This window comes from Nycticebus coucang, chromosome 19, assembly GCF_027406575.1.
Source record: "Nycticebus coucang isolate mNycCou1 chromosome 19, mNycCou1.pri, whole genome shotgun sequence".
In the NCBI taxonomy this organism is placed as follows: Eukaryota; Metazoa; Chordata; class Mammalia; order Primates; family Lorisidae; genus Nycticebus; species Nycticebus coucang.
Window position 1 is genome coordinate 69,508,254 of NC_069798.1, and position 19,776 is coordinate 69,528,029.

The 19,776-nt window shown below is 49.9% G+C and overlaps 1 protein-coding gene across 7 annotated transcripts in view; it reads right to left on the reverse strand.

Annotated features, from left to right (window-relative positions):
- The window catches only part of ZNF516 (zinc finger protein 516), a 111,809-nt gene that overhangs the window by 62,499 nt on the left and 29,534 nt on the right, over positions 1 to 19,776 (reverse strand). For 5 of the 7 annotated variants that reach the window (XM_053571372.1, XM_053571373.1, XM_053571368.1 and 2 more), the window contains exon 2: positions 609 to 2,546. In XM_053571372.1, the coding sequence (XP_053427347.1) occupies positions 609 to 2,382 (1,774 nt within the window). In that variant the 5' untranslated portion in view covers positions 2,383 to 2,546. Of the gene's footprint in view, positions 1 to 608; positions 9,134 to 12,627; positions 12,792 to 19,776 lie in introns of those variants that run through there. The other 2 variants (XM_053571370.1, XM_053571374.1) reach the window with 2 other exon arrangements.

Genomic DNA, 19,776 nt, shown 5'->3' on the forward strand with positions numbered 1-19,776 from the left:
TGGAAAGTAATCTGTTCCAATTAACTGTCTCTAAACCCACAGGGTTATTAAACTCCAAAGAGATTAACTGTAAGCAATTAATCGCACCATATGAGGATACTGGCCTACCCAACTGTGTGATGTGAGAGAGGAGGACCACTAAGGTCATGTGTGCACGTGTGCATGCGAGTGTGTGCGTGTGTGTGTGTACACGTGTGGTGTGGTGCTGAGAACTGGATGGGGCTCATTTCACAGGGGTCAGTGACCATTTCCTTTGCCATGAGCATCCCCAGGACAGACCATCATCAACTGGAGAGGCCATGGTGGGAATCTGTACAAAGGCAGATGGGTAATTAAGTATGAGTGACAGCTGCCAGGTAGGCCCTCCACCAGCACAAGCTCCAGGCACCTGCCAGAGACAGGATAGGTGGGACACCCCAGCATGGGGCCACTTGGGCACAGGGACCATGGGCAAGAAGGGCTACCTGGGCACAAGATTCCCGGGGCGCAGGCCCACCAGAGCATGGAGCTACCTGGGTGAAGGTCAACCTGGGTGAGGGGCCACCGGAGCCCAGGCTCTGGGGTTCAGGGTTACCTGGGAGCAGGTCCACCTGAGTACACTTGCTCACCTGGTGCAGGTTCGGGTACACCCTCCTCGCCACTGTCTTCGGTACCTGGGGAGTCAGCGGTGGCACAGGCAGAACCGGGGCTGCTGGGCTGGGAGGCAGAGTCGCCCTCGCTGAGCGAGCCGCTGCGGGTGCGTGCGGGCCGGTTGCCATCGCCGTCCCTGTCCCGGCGCGCGCGGCGGTGCACACGGGAGTGCAGCACCATCTGGTGGTAGGTGCGGAAGATCTTGCCGCACTCAAAGCACTCGGAGGACTTGCCCTGACCGGTGGTGGCCGCGGCTCTGCGGCTGTGACGTGCGGCAGGCCGGGGGTCCAGGGGTCCAGGGGGGATGGGGTCCCCAGGCACGCTCGCCCGCTTCCTGGGAGGACCCTGCGAGGCCAGTGCGTCTTGCTCACGCTTACGCTTCTCCTGGCTCACCAGGATGTATTCACGCCTGTCCTTATCAAAGGCCACATCCCCGGCCAGCGCTTCGTCCCAGGCCCCGTATTTGAGGTACTCAGCCGGCTCAGCCACCTTGCCCCTGGTGGCCAGCTGCCAGGCCTGGTAGCTGTTGACCGGGTCCAGCTCGGCCACCCGCCTTCCAGCCTGCCCACCAGGGGGCGCGTCACCGGCCACCGAGGGCCTCAGGTTCAGGCACTGTAGGAAGAACTGCTTGGTGTCCAAGGGGTTCTCGGCGGCCCCTTCCCCGGCTGGGGCCCGTGTCCGGCTGGCCTCGACCTTGCGGTGTATGGCATTATGGGCGTTCAAGCTGTCGAGGTTTGTAAACAGGTTCCCACACTTGGTACAGACTTCGTAGAGGGACAGGCCAGTGACGATTACCTCCTCCTGGACCACATTGTTGATGGTGGCGATGACGTCCAGCTCACTCCTGGGCCGGTTCCTGCTCCCCGACTTGGGGCCATGCGCCTTCATGTGGTTCTTGAGGAACCAGGGCTCTTTGAACCTGCGGCCACAGATGTGGCAGCCGTGGTCGAAGGATCCCCTGTGCTTCTTCATGTGGGCCTTCAGGAACCAGGTCTGGCTGAAGGCCTGGCCGCACACCTCACAGGGAAATTCTCCAGGGCTTAGCTCGGGCTTGCCATTCTCCGCGCAGGCCGCGCCGTTGGGCACCTGCGCAGTGATGTGGTCCCGCTCGATGTGGCTCAGCAGCGACTCCTCCCGCAGGGTCACGTAGCTGCACAGCCTGCACTTGAACGGCTTATGGGCCTGGTGGATGTGCAACTCCAGGTCCTTCTTGCGCTCGAACTGGCTCTTGCAGAAGGAGCACTGGGCCTTGGCCTCCTCTGGGGCGCACGCGGGGCCCTCCGCGCCCTTCCTGCTCCGCAGCAGAAGCCTGCTGCCCTCGGCCACCGCCCCGTTCAGAACCCTGCTGCCGTCGGGCGCCGCCCCGTTCAGCAGCCTATTGCAGGCCGACGTGCTCTTGGTGGGGCTGGCGCAGGCGTCCAGGCCTTCGGACACACGCACCTCGCCCACCTGCGCCTCGCCTGCCTCCGGCTCGTGTCCCTGGATCAAAGTCCCCGTGCGGTGGCTGCGGATATGAATCTTCAGGTTGCCCTTCTGGGAAGCCCTGTGGTCGCAGTACGGGCACTTGTAGGGCTTCTCGCCCGTGTGCTTACGCATGTGCTGCGAAAGCGAGCTCTGGAAGGGGAAGCTCTTGCCACAGATGCAGCAGCTGTGGCACGTGGCTTTGTCCCCGTCCACTTCGTGGCCCCTGCCTGCCCTGGTGGGGCTGGGGCCCCGCCTCAGCTCCATCTCGGCTTCTCTGCTGCGATCCATCCGAGGGACGGCGCAGCGGGGGAGGCGGCACAGCTTCACGTGGCGCACGGTGCCCGCGGCGTTTTATCTCTCCATGCTCAGAAGAGCTCCGGGCTTCCCCGACCAAGAGCTGCCTTGAGAAGGGGCGCGTTCATGTGGCGAGCCCAGCGGCCGGCGGTCGGCACCTGCAACAGACACAGAGTCTCATCAGCACTGCGGCCGCACGCACGCACCGCGCAGGAATACCTGCAGGGGGCGCTCCAAAACGCCAATCCGGACAGAAATTAAAAACAAAGGACACCAACAAAAACGCAGAGGAAAAAGTAGTTGTTTACCTTCTTTACAAAAATCAGTAACAAATAATTATGGACAACGAATTATGGCATTAATTAAAATAATTAACTGCAAACTGCAATGAATTGTGGCATTAATTAAAATAATTAACTGCAAACGACTATGAACTGAAATAATTTTCCTTTACTGAGAAGATACCAAATCTTTAAGGAAGGACTCGGCAGCAGTGTCTGTAGGATCTGAGGAACACAGGCTACCCCAAACCGAGAGGCGTCGGTTTGGCCATCAGACAAAGAGGGACACTGGGGAGGACTGTAGGAGGCAGCCTGAGTCCTGGGCCCTGGTGGCACAGCCAGCAGCACACCTGGGCTGTGGGGTGCAGCCTCCTAGGACAAGCCTGTACAGCACAGGACTGCATGAAAACGCAGGCAGTTTAAACTCAGTGGGAACTAACTTACTTGAACACAGAAAAATTCCTTAAAAATAAGGCATTATAATTGCATGGGACCACCGTCATATACACTGCCCATCCTTGACCGACTCGTCATGATGCAACTGCTGACGGTATGTGATTGTGATTTAAAGGAATGAGTCTTCTGTTAAGAAGGCAGATGACTCAATGAAGGAGAAACGACGCAGCCCAGACACAGCACCCTGGGTTCCTGAAGCGTGGTGGCTGCAGGACAATGAGGTATGCCGGCCTAGCATGGCTTCTGAGTGTCTGACAGTGAGCTCAGTCGTAGATCTGTCAAAATCAGCCCATGGCATCCTGGGTCTCAGTGCCCGTCAGATAAATAAAGCCTGCTCCTTGGCCCAGCCTATAATCCCCACTTTCCTTCCTGGCCCTGTACATTTGCTCCTGGCCTCTGTCCCCTAAAAGGACCTCAAGCTCTGGCCACAGGACTGGGTCCTAATGGTGTAGAGCCTGTCCCAGATCCTGAAGGCCATTCAGCCTCTCATCTTGCCTCCCCACTTCCCTATGGGGGAGATACCCACAGTGTGCTGATAAGGCTGGGTCTCCCCCAGAATTGGTGCCTGAGTAACAGGGGGTGCCCACCACTCTGTAGGACCACTGTCTCCTTCAGACCCATCCTTCCCACAGTGAAAGGGGACGGGTCCTGCCTAGGTACCCCCACCAGGCACACAAGCCAAGCCGGCCAGCGGAGCAGGTCCACATCCAGCACAAGGAGGCAATTCCAGGACTGGGGGACACACAGTTGGAAATGCCTGTGACCACCCTCACCATGGAGGGTCCAGCAGAGCCAGCAGAGCAGGCTCAGGAAAGGAGCAGAGAAGGGAGCCAAAACGTTCCTGACTCCAGGAAAAAATAGAAATCCAAGCCTCCCTTCCAACTGGACAAATAAATGACCTTACCTACAACATTTCTTAATGACTATTGACTTTAAGCTAATTTAAACTATTCCAGCAAACATTTTTGATCTTGGCACAAGTGTTGGAGGACCCTGCAATTTACCTATGATGACAATTTTATAAGGCAAATGGTTTGCATGAAGCTCCTTCCTCCCCCCAGGTCTCATTTCACCACCACCCTCACCAAAAATGCTGAATATGAAATAAAAGTATGAATGAAACATGCTATTTAAATTAGCGACTGTATCTGGTATAAAAATTTTATAAAAGTTTGAAGAACCACATGGAAACAAATTCACAGACAGAAGCAAAACCAACTAAAACCTGGAAATTGGAAGACCTGAAATAATTTTACAAACTTCACCAGAGCACTAATGTTTGTCCATGAGGATGTAAAATGTCAAGACAGTTTTCAAATCCAAGAGGATTATGGCCAGAAACCAGAGAAGGTTCACAGAATGGGAGTCCTTCACCGGGCGGAGGCCCTTGGCCAGGCAGGAGCCCTAAGGACAGCCACAAGTGTACTCTGAAATAATAAAAGTCAGTTGTTCTCATGCACAGACTTGCCCGAGGCATCAAAACTGCGTGCTTTGTGGCTAAGGGTTCCAGTCTCCTTCACAGAGCAGCAGCTCTCATGCCAGCCAGCAGTGCAGGTGGCGCAGGTGGCAGGGGCTCAGGCCATGGGCAGCCACTCAACTATCAGGAGGTGGGGTCAGGACACACACCAGGAAGCCAGGGTCACACAAGCTCCCTGAGAGCCCCTCCTCAGGGCGCCCACCGCCCAGATTCAGACATAAGGGGAACATAATGGCACCATCCACCCCTCTCTTGTTCTCCAGGCAGCTTCCTGCCCTGCAGGCCCCAAAGGCTCAGAGGGCTATTTAAGAGTGCTTGTCACCACACACCACACCTGCCCCCAGAATGCAGCCCTATCCAGCTCCCAAAGTAGCAGCAGGGCCAGCATCCCAGGTCACATTATCCCAGGCCATGGCTGCCCTTCTACACCCCTAACAGGGCCCTGCACCTCCGTATCTGCTGAGCCTGGGCCCCCACCCCAAAGCCAGACATGTACCCTCAAGCAGCCCCGAAACAGGAGAACAGGGTTCCACCCTGAATGAGGCCATCCCTCAAAACCAGCAGCCCTGCCCTACAGGGAAATGTCCCCCTGGGCCAGACAAGCCACCTCTCTCTCCACCTTCTTCTCCTCTCTGCCTACCCCCAACTTTCAAAAACAAGCCCTGCTAGAAACCCCTGTGAGAACTACAGGAGTGTGTCTTTAAAGACCTTAGAAACATGTTAAAAGAAAAATACATAATGTAGGGCGGCACCTGTGGCTCAAAGGAGTAGGGCGCCAGCCCCATATACCAGAGGTGGTGGGTTCAAAACCATTCCCAGCCAGGGGGGAAAATACTATATATATATATATATATATATATATATATATAAAATGTAGAAACGGAAAAAGTACCTATCTGGTGACAACAAGTTAACCCTAAAACACCATTATTTTAAGGAACTCTCCTTAAGGAGGTCACAGGTCTGTCATTGGTCCCCTCTTGAGGCCCTCAGGTAACTCCCAAACTTTCTCACAAACTTTAAACAGTGAAAAATTAATTCCCTGAAACTGGTTTTCCTCAAGGTCCCTGGGGGCCAAATCAACACATCTTTGTAATCATTCTTTTTAGCTGCAGGAAAAATTGCTCTGTAAGACAAGGGCATCACTTCCAGAAAAGAACAAGAATGTCCTGGGAACTTGCAACTCCCCAACCCACCGCGCGGGGCGGTGGCCCCAATTACAGAGATTATCACAGGGTCACAGCTCCTCAGCGCCACCTGCTGTCCTTAAAAAGCCGCCAGGCCCTGCCAGCAGAGGGCCTCTGAAGGTGTGGAGCCTCCACCCTCATGCTGGTCCCTGGAGGGTGAGGGCCGGCAGCAGCACCCTGAGATCCTACTCGCTCAAACACTGGCCAAATGCAAGGTGCTGTTCCGACTTTTCCCACAGCACACAGATCTTCTAAAGCTGGGAAATGCCAGCTTGCCTTCCAACCCTGAGTGAATAAAGAAAATCCTGCAGCAATGTGAACATTAGGAGGGGTGTGGGGAGAGTGGGGTCCAAAGCAAGACTGGCAGAGAGGCCTGAACGCGTGGTCTGTCCACAACCAATCACAGCTTTGTTGTTGCTGTAAGATGTATGACACAGGCGGGAATTGAGAACTTGCCAGACAGAACTATAATTGAATTGTTTTAGACATAAATATGACTTACTGATTAGGGTTTTAAAACATTTCCAATGGATCTGTGTGTGTGCATTTCTAGGGATATAACAAACAGTTTGAAGGTACTTTTTAGGAATGCCTTATAAACTGTTTCATATGAGACATATTTCATGTTGCTGAAACTGGATAATTTAATCTGTTAGTATTAATTTAAAAAATGTTCATTCATGGGGCAGCGCCTGTGGCTCAGTCGGTAAGGCGCCGGCCCCATATACCGAGGGTGGCGGGTTCAAACCCGGCCCCAGCCAAACTGCAAACAAAAAATAGCCGGGCGTTGTGGCGGGCGCCTGTAGTCCCAGCTACTCGGGAGGCTGAGGCAAGAGAATCGCTTAAGCCCAGGAGTTGGAGGTTGCTGTGAGCTGTGTGAGGCCACGGCACTCTACCGAGGGCCATAAAGTGAGACTCTGTCTCTACGAAAAAAAAATTAAAAAAATAAAAATAAATAAAAAAAATAAGAAATGTCCGTTCATAACAAAAATGTGCATTATAATGGGGCGTTGAAGAGATGACAAAATATGAAGATGGAAATTAAAATCTTCAGGTAAACTTTAAAAAATAACCACATAAACACACAAATCACTAGATCTAAACACGTGTGTAACACTGCCTTATCTTAGAGACATTCTTTTCTTTTTTTCTTTCTTTTTTGGTATACATGTAATAAGTATTACTACAATTAAAATTAAGTGACTATCCCTGATTACTTGCACTTGTTGAGTTTGGGATAAATTTAACTGTGGGCAAATGTTTCAATTAATAAAACCCTTCTGTAAGGGAACTGTGCTTTTGACTTAATACAGTGCAAGAAAATAACTTCCTGACACACGTCCTGGTCACCTGCGGACAGTTCCCAGCACAGGGAATATAACCCCTGACCCCACAGCAACTGCATAACAGGCACGGCAAAGCCTGGGACCAAAAGAGGTAGCCCAAAAGAAAAGGCACTACACAGCTCCTGTAAACCAACAGCTCATGTAAAAGGGCTGTTGTGTCCTGCCGCCGCCACCACCCCTAGAGAGGATGCTCCTCAGAGGGGATCCCCTACCATCCAGGGTGGTGTGATCAGATTTCAACAAGGGTTTCTTTACAACAAGCATTTCCTGAGCACTACACAACATACAAGGAACTAAAGAATCAAAGATCACTAAAAAACAGCACCTGCCTGTACGGAGTTCCCGACTCAGACAGGGCAGCAAACCTGTAAACAAACCATCCTGAACGACGTTTGGCCAGCGCACCATCAGGACACCAGCACCTGCATCCTGTGTGCAAGGCTGACAAGGTCTTCCCAGGGAGCTCACGTGGGGATGGAGCTGGTGTGGGTTAAATCTACACACCAGAGCAAGGCCACACTCCGAGGGAACCCGTTAGGGACATTGGTCTCTCCAGGCTTCCCAAACCTATCCCCACAGGTCCTGCTGTCTGTACCCCCAGATTCACCCTTGAATCCACACAATGATCTCAAGCCAAATCATCCCTCCAGAATGCAGATGGGGCCAGTCTCCGGAGACTTCCAACCCTTCATTGGCTTTTCCCACCCTGAAGATGAAGCCCAAGCTCCTGAGCTCAGCTAATAAGGGCCCGACCTCCTGCCACCACCTGAACCCTCAGCCCACAACCCTCTGCCCTGTTCCATGCCCACCACACCCCAGTCCCAGCACTCACTGTCCCTTCCGGCCCTTACCCCTGCATCCTTGCCCCCACCCAGCTACTCACGTAAGGCCTCTCCCTCCCACTTCGGCCCTCAGACAGAGTCAGGTGTCCCCACCATGTTGTGAGAGGCAGTCAGACTACATGGGATCAAAACCCAGCTCTGCCTCTAACTCGAATCAGCTGCATGACCTTCAGTGTGCGTCTCAGCATCTCTGTTCCTCAAGTCCATTTCTTCATCTTTACAATGTAAACAATAGTAGTGATACCTACATAATACTACGTTGGAGAGGTTTAAATTAATGTATGCAAAGCACAAAGTTTAACACACAGTAAATTTTCAATACATCTTAATGTTTTTGAGACTTTCACTCTCATCCCGGGTAGAGTACCATGGCATCATCACAGCTCACAGCAACCTCAATATCTTGGGCTTAAGCGATCCTCCTGCCTCGGCCTCCCCAATAGCTGGGACTATAGGTGCCTGCCACAACACCTACCTAGTTTTTCTATTTTTCAGTTGAGAAGGGGTCTCAAACTCCTGAGCTCAAGTAATCCACCCAGCTCAGAGTGCTGGGATTACAGGGTCGCACCCAGCTTCATCTTAGCTATTAGTAAGTGCTTGTGAAATAAGTGAATGAAATGTTGCCACAGTATCCAAAGACACCTGGTCACCGGCAGTGACAATCTTTGGCTTAATTAATACCAAAAGACAAAATAGGCCTTTCTAAAAGCTGAATGAGAAGTAGCTAAATGCTAACATCTACGTATCTGCTGGGCCTTAGAGGTTAGACCACCACAGGTCATTCAATGCCACTAGAAATTCTCATCAGAAGCTGTGATCATCTGTAACAGATATGCTAGAAACACTTCAGCTCCAAAACTCTTTATAAAAGTTAAATTTGAATATGGACTGGATATTAGACAATATTTGAGAACTACTATTACTTCTGTTAAACTGGTAACATAGGAAAATGTTATTTTTTGGGGACTGTGTGATGAAATATTTAGGGGTACTTTGCAAAAGAGAAAGAAAGCAAATATACTAAAATGTTAACTGTTGGATCTAAATAGTAAGGGTGTGTGCGTATGTTCGTTCGCTACTCTTTCCATTCTTTACAGATCTGGGAAACTTAAAAGAAGTTAAAATAAATAAATCCCACTTGCCACTCCAGTGAAGCCACTGAAAGGATGGCAGCCTGTGGCCCCTCCCCCACCTGCCCCGGCCCTACGCCCTCTGCCCTCTGCCCTTCCCCACCCTAAAGACGCTCGCTGAGGAATGTAGTTTGGGGAATTACCTTTAGTTAATTCTAGTTTTCAAAAGGAAAGTCAAGGAAAGAAAAATCATCTGAATAATAACAATTTGTTCAAATGAAAAGCAGTATTTTATTTCAGAGAATGCCTTCTGCTGTTTTAGAAGCTTGCCCAAAGACATTAAAGAAATCCACCCACAATCTCCAGTTGCAAAGCCGCACAGAAAACATCAACTCCCATGATCACCAGCTATGATCACAGAGCCCAGGTTCTTCTCAGCACTCAGCTGTTCCTCCCACCACTTCATGAGGCATAAAACCAGTAAGGCTGTTAAATTTTCTCTTCAAAAATAATTTTATAACCAGTTAAATATGGCATAGTCAGGAAAAAAAGGTCAAATATATTACATTTTGAAATAATAAGCGTATCTCCGATTAACAGGAAATCTTGCCATTTCCCTCCTCTGTGAGTGAAACCAGTACAAAGCTGAATGCTTCTGCACTGATTTCCTACAACTATCAAAGGTGACTCTACCAAAGTCTTACCCCGAGAAAGGCATCATTTGGCTAATCTTCAAATATGCTATGCTATACAGAGTAATTTCCACAACTCTTAAAAGTTTATTTATGCCCAGCGAAACCAGGCTTTAGACACCCAGGAGGAACAAAAGGGCTGCCTTTCCTGCACAAGTCCCTTCAACCAGCCTTTGTCAGATTAGGGAAGCAAACTGAAACGGGTGCTGTTTTTCAATAACTGAATAGTCTGGGTTATTAATTAACCATATCACGATACTAAAACAACCATTCTGGCCTCCTTGAAGCCATGTTGCTCTCCGTAGGCCTGGCTGCTTCCTCCCTGGTCACCTTCCAGGGGGCAGCCAGGGCTGGACAGGAGCAAGCTCGTCCTCCCCAACGGGGATTCCTGTGAGTGGGCCGGAGTGGAATGTGAGGAATCGCCATGCAGGGAAGATGCCAAGAGGCTCGGGCAGAGGGAATGCTTAAGATAGTTACGGGGCCGTCTGCAAGGGAGCATCATGGCTCTGAGGCAAACCAGAAAACGGAGAGAGCAGCCCCTCTCCAGGTTTCTGCAGGGTGATTCTGGGGAAGTCGGCGGCGGCTGAGTGGGCGCTGGCGGGCTGTGTGTTAGGGAGCTGTGTGTGTTGTTCTCCAGGAGACAATGAACCCAGCTCGCTGGTTACACTGTAGTATTATGAGCCATGAATTAAAATACATCATTAACATCCTGGACAAGCTTATCTTACTACTGAGACAAAAAGCCTATTCTTTGAACAAATGGGGAAAAATTCCGTAACAACAATGAGGAGTTCCTCTCCCTACTAACCATTCTGTACAAGATTAACAATTACAGGCTTATAGTCCCCAGACTGGGGTCCCAAAGCGCTCATGAAGGACGCATTCACTACTGGTGGGGTGAGCAGGGCTGCTGACAAGGCCTGGAGGCGCTGCCGTGCTCAGACCAATCAATAATCCATTATGAACAAGCTACATTTTCACTCTAATAAGGAAAAATGAATAAAAGGCACCAGAATCAGCAGCATTCACAAGAAACTCCACCCCAACACCCCCACTAGGGGACCAAGGACATAAACCCCACTATCCCAGGGAGCAGCCGGGAGCAGAATCGCAGCCCAACTGGCCAGAACAAACCTGACACGGACGCAGCCCGAGGGACAAAGTGCTCAGATAGTTCTGCTAAAACCCTCCTTGCAAAGGCATGTCTCCAACCTGCTTTGTTCAGACAACGAGGTAGAGAGGGTGAGGGATGACAAAACTCGGCTTTCTCCAACAAACGTTTCCTTTAAATTATTTGGCAACACCTCCCCACAAATAAATCAAAACAAGCACCACCAACATGTTAGCCCCCAATGCAACGAGCTGTCCCCAATAAGGCTTCACTGTACAAAGTCTGTGATCATCTAGGCGAGACTTGCTCCCATCACCACCTCAGACCACGGCTTTGGAGTCACCTCTCTATTTATAGCTAAAAACGCGTTTATGACCTAAACGTTACTCTTCTGCAAGTAGGTTACCTTGCATGAAGTTGTTTACCACAAACTGTCCAAAGCCCAAACAAGTTCCTGATTTAGAAGGAAAGAGAACTCCATCTTCCAGATAAGTTCAAGAACATTTGCTAACGGTAATACTCACATGATAATATATTTCCAAAATAAATAAAACAACATGAATGTGGAAGCTGCCTGTAGTCCTTTTACTAAAACACACAGACTGGTAGTCAAATCTGATGGTGGTGGGAGCCAGGACTACACAATTACTTATTAATGCAGAAAAGTCAAAGAATAAACGAGGAAGAATGTGGGAATTTTCTGTCCTTAGACTTACTAACATATCCTGGGAAATTCAGAGTCGTTATGGAGACTTTGATAAAACGGTGTCCATGGGAAAATAAAGGGAGGATGGGTGTGTTTACCCCAGAGGGAGGGCAGCCCATTGTTACCTATTGTTCCTCTGCTGTCCACAATTACTGTGTCACTGTTATTTGTTATTTACTATTTCCCAAGTCTTGTGTTAGTTACTTTGCCTCTCACTACAAAAGTAAAGTTCACACAACTAAAAAGGAAAATAAAGTACCAGGAGCAGAGTTAGTCGGCTCTGTAATTTCTACAGATAAATGTGTGGTTTAGAGGCCCCTCATCTTCCACAAAGAGCTGGCGTTAGGGAACTTGGAAGTAAATCCAGCCTTCCTGGGGCAGCCAGCATTGCTAGTGTAGTTAATGATCTTGTCAACATTTCCATTAAGAGCCCCATTTCCAGAAGCTTAGAATTGCCATCTCCCCCAAACTAGCAGCTCAAATAAAGTCCTGTGGCCACAGAGGCCGCTCCATGTCCCAGAGAAACAGAACAAGTCCCTCGCTACTCACTCCACCAGCCGCCAGGGTGAGAGCTTTTTACTTTGACTTGTTTTACACCCTTCACTGCCACGGTTAAAGCCAAAGTTGCGAATCATTCCCAAGCAGTGAAAGCTGGAGGAACACCACAAAAATGGAAGACCCGTAAATCTCTATTTTCAAAATATAAAATGGAAAATCAGAAGGCTTTATTCAGATAGACTGCAGTAAGAATCCAATTTAAACGCAGCTTTGAGATTTTTAACTGAGCCTAAACTCAAAAGTGTAGAAATTGATACTAATTCAGTGTCTACTATGAACATTTTTTAAATATTTTTAGAAATTATCAGCAGTGAAGACAAGACAACTGTGCAGAAACTCCCACTTTCTAACTAGGTTAACAACCTCCTAGTCATTATATATGTATTTTTTCCATTTCTGTTAGTTGATTGTAAAATACATTTTAACTGAAATTTGTTTCTACAAACGGGCAGCGTGTTCTGTGTCACACAAACCAGCAGCAAAGAAAAAGACTCCCCCCAACAACACACTGACCTATTTTCCAACCTCTTGATTAAAACCAACATCTCCCAACAGAAGAAAACAGATTGCCATTAATACTTATCTAACATTCTCTCTTTTCTGTGTGCTTTTTTGTAAAAGATCCGAGAAGTCCCCACCATCAACTGAAAGCAAGAACAGTGTCCAAAAACACAAAGACAGGGAGCTGCATGCGGCAAGCCAGGAAGCTTTCTGTTAAACATTACCTTCTGAGGTGCTGTTTAGCACAAAAGCCAGCCCCCAAAACCCCTTCATTACGAGCTCTAGGGAAAAAAATAAACACTTCAATAATCAATTTCACTGAATTCTAAGCAGTGCCTTATGCATTTGCTGTTAAAACACCTCGATGTGGAATGTATTTGGACAGGATAACTCAAAGGCGTATCATGCAAGAAATTAAGATGTTGTTTACCATTATACAAACACCAATCAATACTTTTAAAGGATCAAAACTACAAAAGGACCAATCTTCTAAAAATGCCTTACTACACAAAGCACATAGACTCTAAGTAGCTTAAATTTTCCAGACCCGTTACTGCCAATAACTACAGTAACATGACCTAGTTTATCACTAACACGCACAGCACCTTTGAAAGCAGTTGGTTATTTCAGCCGCTTAAGGAGAGTGATCTGTCAGAGAATGTTTACAAAGAGCAGTTCCTGACAAAAATGTGATGTCACATCTCTACAGGGTTTCTCCTGCACTGCCTGTCTGAAAATACTTTTTTCAAACCCACTTCATGACACATCGCCACAAGTTCTAACTGCAGAAGATAAAAGACAACCTATACTTTCCTTGCATGGGACCACAAAGGATAAAACAAGCAAAATCCCACTGTAATTCCCCATAATAATGCTGTTATATTATTCAGCTACTAAAGTTTAGAAAATTTTGCATCTGAAGTGATTGTAAATGATCTTACAGAAATGAGGATGGTATTTTTCTAAGCCAAAGCATCTTACTCAGCAACAGCTTTTGGCAAATGTAAACATAAAGACATAACAAGGTTTAATGCCCAGCCCCCAGCCCCCACCTGCTCCTTCCCTGCAGAGAAGTGCTTTCAACCCCTTACCCCAGCCTGGACTATTTGGGAATTAAGCTTCATGGGGACAACGCTGCCCTGTGTCACACAGTGACAAATAGTAATGACACCAGTTGCTTGCAAACACTTTCCAAGAGCCCAAAGACCACAACACTGGCAATAGGAATCTAGGATAAGGTGCCATTCTTCTCTCCCTCTTTTCATTTAGCCTCTCCCCCAAACCCCCAATGCCCCCGCCGGAAGTGCACTTGGACACACACCATCCCAGTCCTTTTCTCTGATCTGTACAGTGTGAACGTGGACAGAGGCACAAGGCCTTGCTGGGAGACAGATCAGAGCCAAAGGACCACGGTCTGCACAGGTGGGGATCTGACCCTGGGCCTGCCCAGGCCTCCTGGTTCAGGGTCAGCATGCAACCAGGCAGCAGAGAGGGCAGGAGGGGAGCCAAGGGGCCCTGGGAGCCCGTGCTTGTGTTCCAGATGCTGTTGTATCTGATGCAAGAAAATAACACATCAGCATTTATGAAAACAAACCAGGGAAACACGACTGTTTGGTAAAAAAAAAAAAATTTACTGCTTAACGGGCACCTGAAAGATACATCAGCACAAGTCCGTCTCCCAGCATCACAACACACCAAGAAGTACACACCTCTGTGGAGGAGGAGGAGGACAGGGCTGTGTGTGTGTGTGTGTGTGTGTGTGTGTGTGTGTGTGTGTGTGTGTGTGTGTGTGTGTGGCTTACCCGCTGAACTAACAAGGTACCAAAAACATCACACAAAATGGTTCCGAAGTATGATTCCGATTCAGTGGCCTGCATGTGCCGCTCTCACACACAGGCAGTAACAAGAGGAGGAGCCGTCTTCCCCTGCCATCACCCTGCCCAGGCCTGGGCTCCTTGTCCACCTGCAGTCAGAGTTGTCTCTCCCTCCAGGGGGACAGGCAGGTCCCATCAAGAATGAGATGCCGGGAGGCGCCTGTGGCTCAGTGAGTAGGGTGCCAGCCCCATATACCGAGGGTGGCGGCTTCAAACCCGGCCCTGGCCAAACTGCAACAAAAAAATAGCTGGGCACCTGTAGTCCCAGCTACTCAGGAGGCTAAAGCAAGAAAATCACCTGAGCCCAACAGCTGCAGGTAGCTGTGAGCTGTGACAGCCACAGCACTCTACCCAGGGTGACAAAATGAAACTCTGTCTCAAAAAAAAAAAGAGATGCCACCAAACTCACTCATTCCTTAGGGATGGTGCTTCCTGGATAAAAGCCATGGGGAGCCCCATAGGACAGGAGACAATAGATGCTGACTTTAGTGCACATCCCCAGCCTGATTTCTCTGCCACTTAACCCACTCAAGCAGAAACTTCTGCCTCCTGCCCTGGGGTTATAAGCAACAGCCGAGCATGCAAACTTTTGTGAGCTGTGACACCACAGCACTCCACCCAAACTCTGTCTCAAAAAAAAAACCAAAAAAGATGCGGGGAATATTTGAGACCTCGCTCAAGTTAGGCCCCAAAATCTCACCCCTTTTATCCGTCATTAACTAAGAACAACTGCCACCCAATTACGGAGTGCTGAGTCAAGTGAAATCCATGTATCAAAGTCTGTGCCCTGCAGCCCAGGACACACTGTGTCACAACCTGGGGTGGCTATGCACAGCCCAGGCCGCCTCCTGGGAACACGTGTATGGCATGGGCTTGCTGGGACGTCCAGTCCGAACCTGACACCCAAAGCCTCAGGTTTCTACTGTGCCACCAAGTCTCTGCACATCGGGCAACTCCAAAGACAGGACTCGGTGACTTCCTGTTGGGGAGTAGTTGTAGCCAATCCTGAATACAAACACTGTTGATTTCTCAGCACTATACTTAAAATCCTGTTTCCAAGCTGATTACACAAACATAAATTACAAAACTGTTTTCAATTTCTCATTGTACTTTCACTCTGAGTTTTGTTCTATCTTGTGTACATGCCTGGCAGACAGAGCCGGCAGGCCAGGGGGATCCTGCCCAGGGCCTGTGTCACCTGTGACCGTGGATCCCACAGAAGGGAAGACCACACGCTTCCAATTTGTTGTTGGGCTCAATGAACTGACAGGGTGCACAAGCAGGGGTGAGCATCCCAGCTCACAGACAACACACAGCAAGCAAAAGGATGCGTTTACAGGTAAGTGCATATTATGCCGTAAGAGTGTGGCAAAGAACCTCCTAGAACAAGGTTCCTAGAACTTGCATACTTTCTAGGTGGCAAAGAACCTCCTAGAAAGGTCTCAATGTGGAGCTTTGGGGCTTGCGATCTTAAGCTTTCTCGCCTTAAGAAGAATCTACCTTCATGTAAATAAGCAAACCCACATGTGTGCTGGAAGGTGTAGGTAGCTTTCTCAAACTGGTTCTTAAATCTCTGAATACAAGAAAATTTCAAAACGAGAACCAAGGGCAAAACCATGCTTTACGGAGTGATACGCAGCAATTCCCCACCAGCGGCTGGGCCTGGAGACAGAGGGCTCTAGCGTAAGCAACGTTTTTAAAACCCAAGGAGGTTCCTTTCATTAGAACAGTTTATCTTGTCTTGGAGTCCAGTGAGGAAATTCCTTTCAATGCTACACTCTGACAAGGCAGGCTTCACCGGGACACGCACCAAAAAGGCCACCCTGCTCCTGAGATGACCACCTCCTTATCTCCAAGGCAACATGTGTGTCAAACCAACGCTCAGCAACACCAGGCACACCACCCCTCGCACACCGCACCTCGCACACCACCCCCTGTACACAGCCCCTCGCACGCCACTCCTCACACACTGCCCTTCACACACCACCCATTGCACACAGCCCCTTGCACACCAGCGGGCTGTGGTTTAGGAGCACAAGGCCCGTTTTCTCTCAGTGCTTCACAGTCACCAAGCACCATGGCTCAGTCCTCAACCATCATCGACAGTGACCTGAAAACCTCGACCATGAGCAAAACGGCATGAAGTCACTGTGCCATGACAGTGACAAGAGGGAAAGTGGCTCCTTACACATCATTTTGCTTTAAGTGGAGCTTAAGGTCAAGGTGTGCAAGAACTTAATGAAAATGGTGAGGACTTACTGTACCTGCAGCTCTGGTTCTTGACACACCTCGGTCCTTAAAGAAAAGCCACCTGCAAGGAAGACTTCCAAGAAGAGAATGTGCATGGGGTGGACCTCCCGGTGGGCGTCCTACTCTCAGTGGCGCCTTCACTGGAAAGATGCAGGGCAGATGTCCCAGGACTCCAAGTAGATTCCTCAGCCCGGGGGGCCAGGGCTTCGGAGACCCACACGTACAGAAAGGTCATCACACATGAACACCCACACAAGTGTGTGTGTGTGAAAGAGTGCAAATGTGAGCGTAAGCAGGCGGACATGCATGCAAGACTGGGTGTAAGTGTGTGCACGTGCATGTGTGACTGTGCCTGAGTGTGTGTGTGAGTGGGTCTAAGTGTGTGCGTGTGCACGTGTGACTGTGCCTGAGTGTGCATGTAGGTGGGTCTAAGTGTGTGCGTGTGCGTGTGCATGTGTGACTGTGCCTGAGTGTGCATGTGAATGGGTGTAAGTGTGTGCACGTGCATGTGTGACTTGCCTGTGTGTGCGTGAGTGGGTCTAAGTGTGTGCGTGTGCATGTGTGACTGTGCCTGAGTGTGCATGTGTGTGAGACTGGGTATAAGTGTGCACATGTGCATGTGTGACTGTGCCTGAGTGTGCATGTGAATGGGTGTGTGTGCACGTGCATGTGTGACTGTGCCTGAGTGTGAGTGGATCTAAGTGTGTGCGTGTGCATGTGTGACTGCCTGAGTGTGAGACTGGGTACAAGTGTGCACGTGTGCATGTGTGACTGTGCCTGAGTGTGCATGTGAATGGGTGTGTGTGCATGTGCAACTTGCCTGAGTGTGCATGTGAGTGTGTGTGCAGTGCATGTGTGACTTGCCTGAGTGTGCATGTGAGTGAGTGTAAGTGTGTGCAGTGCATGTGTGACTTGCCTGAGTGTGCATGTGAGTGGGTATAAGTGTGTGCATGTGCATTTGTGACTGTGCCTGAGTGTGCATGTGAATGGGTGTAAGTGTGTGCGTGTGCATGTGTGACTGTGCCTGTGTGCGTGTGATTGGGTCTAAGTGTGTGCGTGTGCATGTGTGACTGTGCCTGAGTGTGCGCGAGTGGGTCTAAGTATGTGCATGTGCATGTGTGACTATGCCTGAGTGTGCGTGTGAGTGGGTCTAAGTGTGTGTGTGTGCATGTGTGACTGCCTGAGTGTGAGACTGGGTATAAGTGTGCACGTGTGCATGTGTGACTGTGCCTGAGTGTGCATGTGAATGGGTGTGTGTGCATGTGCATGTATGACTTGCCTGAGTGTGCGAGTGTAAGTGTTTGCAGTGCATGTGTGACTTGCCTGAGTGTGCATGTGAGTGGGTCTAAGTGTGTGCAGTGCATGTGTGACTTGCCTGAGTGTGCATGTGAGTGGGTATAAGTGTGTGCATGTGCACGTGACTTGCCTGAGTGTGCATGCATGCACATGTGTTCTCTCAAGCTAAACACCACCATTTCGATGTGGAACACTCAAAACTCGCACCTAGCAGCTCAGGGCACAGCTGGCCCCTACACCTGCCAGACTGGCTCCAGGCCCAGCCTGCTGCGCCCCCTCCCTGGTTTTGGCGGGGGTCCCTGCCATGAAGTAAGGCTTCTCTTCCATGAAGAGTCACTGTGGAAGGCTCACAGAACCCAGGAAAGCTTAACTTGAGACAGCCCTGATCTGTCGCCACTGGCCCTCAGTACTGCTGTGCTCTTCCTTGGGCAGCCACAGTCCTCTGAGGACAGTCATATAACCTTGGACTTGATGTGGGGGCTTCACATGAAGGCATCCTTCCTTGCTTCCTTCCCAGGAGGGAACTATGGCATCACAAAGTGGCACGTGTCCTCCACTGCCAGCCCCAGGAGGGCCCCTGCCATACTGGCCAGTGAGCTCAGCCCCAAAGGACAGTCCTTGGAAAAAGATGGCCCATGTGCACCACACTTGGGGGCCACATTATAGGCAAGACGACCCTTCTGTCCTCCTCAGATGTCTTCCCGCACTGAGCACCATCCCACCAAGGGTGCCACTTCTCAGTATCCATGACTTTCTAGCACCCAGCAACTAACTCCTCCGGCCCAAGCAGAGTGGCCCACCCTCCCTGGACTTGACGTGGGGGCTTCATGAGGTGGCAAACACGAAGCCAACCTTTTCACCTGCACATGCACAGCACACAGGGTGCTGTTCTAGGAGCCACGGTTCTCCTATTACAGCTCAGAGTGATCCAGGGGTAACCACAGGCCTGTGGAGATAGAGGTTAGCTCAGGAGTAATCCCCCTCCCCAAAATACGCCAATAGCAGATATCAAGACAGATATGCTTGTGAGGAAAACAGGTCGGGTGGCAACCATGGAGCAGGCAGGCTCCTCGGCACTGGCAGGTCCCTATCCCAAAAAAAGCAGTCAGGCCTCAGTCCTCCGATGCTGTCTTCTTCCCCACCACCAACACCGCCCGGGAAGAAGCTCGCACTCACTGGCAGACGGGCCTGATGCCAGTAAACGTCAGACCCAACTTCTGTAGAGGGTCACACTGGCCGCTAATGCACCTACCAAACCAGCAAATGCGAAAACTCACTTAAATGCCAAAAGAGGCTGACTCCCAACCACCCCTACTGTTATTACTAAATAATAAATTATTCATTTTGATAATGATGAGCCAGCAAGGTGGCTCACACCCATCATCTCAGCCCTTGGGGAAGCAAAGGCGAGGAGTCAAGGCCAGCTCAGGAAACACAGCAAGAACCTCCCTGCAGGGAAAATAAAAAACTAGCCTGGGACGTGGTGATGCAGCCTGTAGTCCCAGCTACTAGGGAGGCTGAGCAGGACGACACTTGAGCCCAGAGTTCAAACAGGTTGCGGTGGACTGTGACTGTGCCTCTGCGCTCCAGGCTGGGCAACAAACACCCTGTCTCAAAACAATAATGATCAATTCTGCGCTGCGCTATGTGTAGGAAGTGTCTCAGCCGACACCCACTGCCCAGTGTGAGGTTCAGTCCTCACTTTACAGACAGTTGCAGGGTCAAGAGTGAGGACGAGGTC